Here is an 8,754-nt window from a genome sequence, read left to right on the forward strand (position 1 = left end):
TAGCTTTGTTTGGGTCATGACTTCCCACATCCCAACCTTTAAGAGGCTGTACTCTTATGTTACTGGCCAGCAATGACCATCCACTAACTTATTTAACACTTTAGCGTTGTCACTTCATATAGCACCCAGAGCCTCTAATCTACAATTAAAACTTGGTCCAGACATTTAATTTTGCATCTGTGGCTGTCATTTTGACAGTAGTCTCGCATTGCCAGATGTTCCTCCACAGCGCTGCGGATGAGGGTCTGGCTAGTCCACACAGCATTCTGGGATGGGAGAATAACATGCTCTGGTTTATTGGCATTTCTTTAAACCAATCACATTTGTCATGGGCGGTGCTAAGCGCCGAGCGGAGCAACTGCAAAATAGCCTCGGGAAGGAACTTGTTTTGGGGGAACGTGTACGATCAAAGGTTGTTTTAGTCGTGCAACAGAAAACTCAAATTGGACAGATAGTCTAGATAGCTGTCTGGATTTACCCTGCAGAGATCTGAGGAGCAGTTAACCATAGTCCTCAGAAATCCACCGGAGTTTAACATTACAACACAAAGAAAGCTGAAGGTAACGGACATCCGGCCGGAAAGAGTGACACCCAGCGGAATTTCCGGCGGCAACGGAGCAATCCCGGAAGTTGAACATCATGGATATAGACTATTGTGACAGACATTTCAGGGAATTGAATTCAGTCAATAATGACCTCGGTCCACATGATGGCATGAGGTCAACTTTGTCAAATCTGTCTTTGGTCTATGACATCAGGGACCATGTTGGAAATAAGTGTTTACACTTTACACGTTATCCCTTGGATTATTTTTTTTCTTTTATATTCATCAATAAAATCAATCAATCATGGAAAACATTAAAATCTGCTTCCTAACTAGGCTTAACTTCAGGAAATTTCCCCTCCAAATATGAATGACTGCAAGTTAACAGCAGAGAGACAGGCAGCAGTATGATGCAATGATGGTGTGCTTGGTAAGGAGGCTAAGAATCATATTTGGCTGCTAGACTAAGAAAGGTTTCTGCTTTGTTTAGCTTTTCAATAGAAAAATATATTGTGAAAACGGTTTAATGCGTGAACAATTTAATGTGTAATGTGTCACATTCAAAGCCTTAAGTGGAAGCCTCTCTTGCAAGACAATGTAAATATCATTCAAGTTAATTTAGGAGGATTTAGCATTTCATCTCATGATTTTTCCAATCTAATCTAAAGCTTCTTTATATTTGCAGACGGTGACAGGAATCTCAAGCTGCTGAGCTCTGATTGTACCTTCATCCTCAGTAAAACATCATCAGAGGAGGTGAATCTGCTCCTGACCCTTCTTATTTATCCAATCAGAAGACTGTTTTCTGACTATAGATGAAGCACATTTTCACTGAACTAGCACAAAATACCAAACTTTATTATGGCTCTTTTCATACTTGACACGGACAAAGGAATTCCACCTGGGTGGTAAAAAAAAAAAAGAAGACTTTGGGTTATTTGGACTTTGGTCTGAAAGAGATGTGATTGTTGCACTTATTAAGAAATGGTAGACTGCCCTCTCCCACCTTTTCCAAGTTGTTGGATACAAAAATGGCACTGTACTTTGTGAGTTCAATTTCATGTGGTGAACCTGAAATGTCACAGATCCTGGGTGCTACCACACTGTGTCAGATCCACTTACTGGTATCCTCACTGCCGCAATTACACTGTTGACCAACTGCTGAGAGATACTTTAGCCATCTTTTCTTTTGTTAATGTCATTAAAAAGCCAGTTTGAAAGTGACACCATACATCGCCATGAGGTAACTGTATTTTGTCAGAATATTGCCAAGAACTATTACTGTTGCTGGTATCTCATTTAGTGAACAGTGTCAGAATTTAACCAAAATACTGTATAGTGTATTCAGATTTGACCTCTACCACGTAAAAGCTCAACAAAAACAAAATTAATACTTATTTGGCTGTCCGGGCCAGGAAATAATATAGCTCGTTTACAGTTGTAAAGAGGGGATATGATTATGAAAAATGTTTGCTGCTGAAAGACTGTGGAGTCAAGGAAAAATGTGCAGAAGACACTGCAGCAAAATAAACATTTAGACCTCTCTACAATAAAAAGAAAGGCTCATATCCTCAATCGTTTGTATAATACATTTAGTATTGACACAGTGCACAAGAGACAAAGGTGAAACCAGCCCAGTGTTGACCTGAATCTGAATAATTCATGGAAAAGATTCACTTCTTTTAAAGACCCACAAAACTGTCTAATATATATTCGAAGGGTATAACAAATATATCCTTTATAAAGAGACATTTATGTGTTTGTTAACAAAATATTGGCGGATTATTTTAATATATTTTGAACACGATGCTCAGAAACAAGAGAAGACTTATGTCTATTACTGGGCAGGCCATTTTATAAATTATTTAAATGTGTCTCTCCTTGAGTTGAAAACTGATCTTAGACTATTGCCACATTTGGCTTAAGATCAAAAGGCCACGCAGTCAGTGGAAACTTCCCACACTCCAGATTTCCTTATTCCTTCCCTCTAAGCACTTTGCCCAAACATAACTCCTGAGCATCAGCTGAAAACTCCTGCCAGCTGGGTATTTTCTGCAGACTATGTTGGCAGCTAATAACAGCACTACAGTGCAATGTACCCCAAGGCACAGATCCTGTCCCATAATCATCACTTAAAACCACAACTGTGATATTTTGGTCAGCAGCTTTGGGGGCAATAATTTAAAACTGGGAGGACATGTCAGCTCTGAACAGTAGAGCCCTCTGCAGTGAATACAGAAGATTTTTGGGCCTGTCTGGCTTCTGTTCTCCCGTTTTATTCCAGATGCACTTAGTATGTGAGGACTCAACTAAAAGTAAGGGAAATAAAAGGCATTCCACATGCTTTGACTTGATTTGGTCAACCAAATGTCGAAAAACAATAGTTTACAGAAAATGTATGGTCAACACACATGATCCTTCGGTGCTATAGAAAAAAAAAAAACATTTTCCATATTTGCTAACTGGTACTCAACTATTTACATATTCTCCATATGTCCACAAAAACGTATGTGACAGGTCTCTGGGCACAATCTGATTGGGCATACATTTCAAATGGCCTCTCAACAAAAACTAATATGGAACCACAACAAGCCTGCTACCTGCCTGTGAAAATGACATACATGACTGATTTTGGATGATAATCTCCAGTAAAAGCTTTCCTCCGTGTGCAATAAGGCTGCTGTAGAACCTGTAACCTCCCAGTCTGTCCATCCATCAGTGCCATTCAGTTGTATAAAAAGAGCTTTTATCTCTGCCGTTATGTATACTAGTAAATGAATGCACAGGAAACACCGTTTTCAGTAACAAGTTTTTAGTGACTCAGTTTTCCTCCCCAGAGAAGAATGAAGTTGTCCTTAAACACTGATTCAGAGTCAGTTTTGCCAGTTCTTCCCTCTGTGTTGTGGTAAAGCTAATTGCTAACCAGTGCATAAGGACAGCTTAATGTGATGGCTGCCTCCAGTCTGTCCATGTGTTGTTTTGTCTTCATACCAAGCTGCTGTAGTTTTATTGAAGGACTGACGTGAACCTCGTGGTGTTATGATCAACCCAAAGCAACATGCTCCTGTTGTGGTGTTGAGACTCTGATGTTAGAAAACTGTTCAGTTTAGTCTTTGTTTGCCAGGTCAGTTTCTTCAGAAACTGTCTGCTATTTTAAGTCATATTGTTTTTGCTGTTTATTCCTTCAATCCAACTTGTCATTTCTTCCTCATTTGTATGTATTTGCTTCCCAGAATGTTTTATTTTAAATGCCTACTGTACAGTTGGATTTCATTGTTTCTCTCCTCCTGGGTTGATGGAAATGCTCAAGAGAATATAATGCTGCCGAATTTAAAAATGTATTTTTTATTAAATAATTAATTATTTTTTACCTCTTTTCTTCTGTTTATTTATCGTTTTTCTGTCACCTTTGTTATGTTCCAAGATGCTCAAATGCATAACAGCTAATTATTAAGAAGAAGATTCATCAGCCTTAAAGCATTTTAAAATGGACATTGAAGTGTTTTGGTCCATCAAGAACCACAGTAAGCCTCTAGAACTTAAATCTGTGTTTTTATTTGTCATCAAATGTATAATGCTTAATGTGCTAAAACAATCAATTAATGGACAACCATCTTGATAAGAGATTAATTTGTTAATTGATTTGATTCATCATCAAGCTAAGAGTATATAGCCATGCTAGTGGAGCTTGTCCTTAAGATTAGCATCACTTTGAGTTACAGTAAAAGCTAATGCAATGACAATATTAACATGCTGATGTGTTAGCATGCTAATCTTTGCTAATTAGAACTAAACGCAACAAACAGCTGAGGCCAATGGGAAAATCAATGCCTGTACCAAAATGACAAGTTAGTGGGATTCGTTGGAAGCAGGAACATCTGGACCATTTTCTTTTTGACAATCCATAAAGTAGATACTGTATACAAAATTTCACTGGATAAGTGAAACATTTGACCCTCTGGTGGAGCTAAATAAAAAGTCAAAAGAATACCAAAGTCAGTAGCAGCAAATTATCCGATATTTGTAATATTTAACTGACAGAACAAAGGTGCCACACCTGGAGCCTTTCCACTACTGTGACTTAAACTGACATTTGTTGATTTCAGCCTCTCTTTTTTGCCGTTCAGACACAACATGCAATTGAAGATGCCACCTTGGTCTCGGGGAACTTATGATTGGTACTTTTCACTAGTTTTATAGACTAAAATAGACAACAAAAATATTAAACGGTAATAAAAATCACTGTTATGGCTTTATGAGTTGTCCTCCTCCCATTCCGGAGGATCGACATTCCAACAATGCAAGGTATTTATCCCTATGAAACAATAGAGCTCAGGTCTTGTGTCAACCGAACTGATCCTTGTAGCCAACATATCAATTGACCACTATATTGTGTATTCATAACACCACAACACCAGGCGCTATATGGTTCATAGCTCATAAATTGTTTCCGATGTGATCTAAATGAGCACATAATCATTCGTTTATCGAAACGGCTGGAATCCTAATAATGAAAAATGTCTTTGGGTCGATGAAACAAAACTTTTTAACAATACATTTGGAACATGGAAACTTGGCCGATTTTTTCCCCCCTCTCCCATCATTCACCATCTTTCCTTTACACACACACACAGCTTTACTGTTGGACCCAAAGAACCTCTACTTACTAATGAGACCCAGTAGGCCCTCCATTCATCTTAGTGGTGCGTTTGTGTGTACAGTATCATTACGCAGTCCCTGGGCAAATTATTAATATCTGTCGGTCCAGTTGTTTGGGGCATTAAAGCAGAGGGCTCACAGGAATCCCCCCAGAAGAATTATTGTGGTTTTCACCAAACAGAAAAGGGTAAATAAATAGGAAAGCGAGATAAAGCAAAAGCAGGAGGAGAGCTGCCAAGGAAGTGGAGAGGAGCAGATAAGAGTGTACCTTGTGCCGTCTGGAAAAGAAATCCTCCAGCATATATATTTATATATGCGTCTATCGTCTTTGCTTTATAGAATATGATTTCTCTCTGTCTCTTTTTTAAGGAAAGTATATGTTTTCCCCTAGACTGTCTGTTTTTCGTGCTCGCCATCTCCTTTGTTGTTACGAGTTGAAACTTAAGCTCGGAGCTGAGCACGTAGCACAGAGAGAGAAAGAGAGTGATGACAGGGTGATGCTTTTAGAAGTCGGAGAGGAGAAAGAAAACACAAAAGAGAGGGATAGATTGGTGACTGGTCCGAGAGGGAAGTGGTGCTGATTTCTATTGGAAATTTAGTTAGTATCAATGGGGCTAAAATTAGTATCACAATTTTTATAAAAACATTTCCCAGATACAGCTAAATATGATATGGCATATCATATGTATGAAGGATTACATATAAAATACTCCAACTGATGTATAATGCAATGAACTGTGTTCACATGAATGTATTACATCAGAGAAAGCCATTTAAAAAAATTACAATTGGCTTGAAATCATTCAATAAGACAACGAAATCTTGTATATCACAACATTGTCATTAAAGGACACATTTTGGAGTATTTAAAGTTGCATTCATATTTTATTTGACCCTTGGGGGCAGCAGAAACAAGCTGTCAACATAAGACTGACATATCACCTTTTTAAGTTGGCTAACATGTTAGCAAACAGTTGCTTATTTACACATCTAGCAGATACCTAGCAACATTAGAATCCATTCGGAGTTAGGTTTCTGGTCCCCTGACCAAAGTAAGTTCAATAACCACTCTCTTTTAGCTCTGGGTTCGTCTCCAACTCCTGAGGGAAACATCTGGCTCTTTAGCTGCTAAATGCTCCACCATGTTCACCAGCTAGATGCTAACTTTGTCTCACTGCTGCTTGATGCTGGGCAGTAGCAGTATTTAGTACTTGTAGTTAATTATAGAATGATCTAACCTTTAGAAACTAATGAAATCCAACTTGATCTCTAAAGTTCACCTTCTTAACTACTCATTGCCTTGTTTTAATACATGGTGTCCAAACCTCCTCCTTGCAAACCATATTATAACTTATACTGAAATGAATTTCCCTTTAAACATTACATGATGTAATTATATATAGTGAGTTGCTGTGGAGCATGTCCTATTATTTAACATAATGTCACATGAACGTGTGAGCATCAGCGGTTAAATGTTTAGAGAGCCGGTTTGTTATTGGGCTTATGAATGACATTATGTACATTTTCCCTTCGCCGACCTCCACTCATGGATGTAATTGGATTTCTGGAAGTGCCGATACACGTGCATACACAGACATACTGAACAGAACAGGTGCACGTGTGAGATGTGCAATAGTGGCTTAGACGAAGGAAGACTACTAGGAGTGTGATGTTATTACTCTACAGCTGCAGGATAAGAAAAGCACATACTTTTCTGCTGCAGAGATCACTGACTGTAAATGCAAATTAAACATGATGATTCAATGTACTTGAAAAGTAATAGTGCATTAATTTAAGGAGGCTGTCATGTTGGCTGTGATGTTGGGTTGAGATGTTGCATATGGGTCCCACCTTTTTCATATTATTTCTTTATTGTCAATCATGTTTCTACTGCAAAAATGCATCCCACTAGGCTCCATTATATACAATTGCATTTCCTGTTACTCATTTTTCACAGACAAATAGTCAGCAGAGAACACTCACTTTAGAGAAAATGTTTTAATGATAGTGGTGGTGTGTTGCTAGTCATTTTTTGGACATTAAAAATCTATTTCTGGATGCTCAAGACCTGATTTACAAAAATTATGAAAAACTACTATGTCCCTAATTGCAAATCCTATGTTGTAATTAGTTAAGACATGTATCACCAATAAGTAAGAGAGACAAAAACAGTAGTAATATGGCACTGCCAACACACTAAGTAGTGGGGCCATATATTCAAGAAATTGAATCTGGAGGAGGCGCGGTAGAGAGACAAGAAGGTGGATTGGACAGAGAGATGACTGGGGAATTGAAGAGGAAGGGGATGAGGGACTGTAGGTATAGGAAGAGCAAGAGGGGAATGGGAAGAGGTTACAGTATAGGGACTACATGCAGGAGAGGTGGTCAACTGGACCTGCAGTAAATCTGAGGCATAATGTTACATTTACACTATTCATTTGGCAGATGCTTTTACCCAAAGAGATGTACAAACAATCCAAGCCACAGGAGAAGTAACACATCGCAAATAATAGCAAGAGACATTGCTTAAAGAGAGAGCAAGAGCGTATCAGATGAGTTTTGGAGGAGAAAAAAAGGTTTAGATTGAGATTTCCTGTCTAGCAGTGACCAGTTGTCGTTCATTTGCAGATCGTAGAGAATGAGAAGGCTCAGAAGCCTGAACTGGGGTGGGTACTGTGCTAGTAGCAACTATGTAGGCAAGCACTAGTAACTAGAATTTAGTCAGAGCAACAGGGAGCCAGTGGAGAGTAAATTAATGTAAATATAGTTCAATAAACAAATAGGTTTAATTTATTTCAGTGGCCTTCATAAGTACACATATGTATATATTTCAGGGGACTTTTATTTCATAATGTCACATTTATTTCCCACTGTATTTATTTCCACTTCTTATCTTCATTTCCACTTCTTATCTTCAAATGAAGGGGCGTGGTTATCTCACCGATTCAGACCAAAGCAAATAGCTCTGACTTTCCATCTCTCCCCACCGCCGAGAGACAACTTTGCCGTAAAGAGAGGATACCAGCTCCGGAGATGGACTTTCAGTTCACGGCTGCCAATTCAGCCAGAGATAGCCACAGCCTTTTAATCTGAATATAAAAAATGGAAATAGAGCGGGAAATAAATAAATCTGAGGATATGAAGAAAAAAAAAGTCCCTTGAAATAAATGGTGTACTTATGAAATAAAAGTATTGAATAAATGTAAAACCTATTTATTTATTGAACTATATTGACTCTGATTTATGTATATGTTATATATTTATTCTGCATTTATTTATTTCAGGATGTATTTTATAGGCATATTTATTTTTTTAATATCAATCAAATCAAAAAAACATATTTTTCCTCTTACCTGTAGTGCTATTCATCAGTCTAGATTGTTCTGGTGTGAGTTTCCCAGAGGTGTTGGCTGTAGAGATGTCTGCCTTCTATTTTCTTTCTTCCAATGTTCCTGTATGAAACCGTTCACAACCAGGTCTGTGGTGGATTATCTTGAGTAACTGGGTCATGATTTCTAAAAGAGACATTGCTGTGGAGTTTTTCAAATGTA

The 8,754-nt window shown here is 38.1% G+C and overlaps 1 protein-coding gene across 6 annotated transcripts in view; it reads left to right on the plus strand.

The window, feature by feature from the left end:
• Positions 1–3,909, plus strand: part of LOC144526869 (activated CDC42 kinase 1-like) — a 61,899-nt gene extending 57,990 nt beyond the window's left edge. For all 6 annotated transcript variants that reach the window (XM_078264573.1, XM_078264575.1, XM_078264572.1 and 3 more), the window contains one exon: positions 1,230–3,909. In XM_078264573.1, coding sequence (XP_078120699.1) covers positions 1,230–1,236 — 7 coding nt within the window. In that variant the 3' untranslated portion in view covers positions 1,237–3,909. The remainder of the gene's footprint in view (positions 1–1,229) is intronic.
• The last annotated feature ends 4,845 nt before the right edge of the window (positions 3,910–8,754 follow it).

This window comes from Sander vitreus, chromosome 12 (assembly GCF_031162955.1).
Source record: "Sander vitreus isolate 19-12246 chromosome 12, sanVit1, whole genome shotgun sequence".
Lineage (NCBI taxonomy): Eukaryota > Metazoa > Chordata > Actinopteri > Perciformes > Percidae > Sander > Sander vitreus.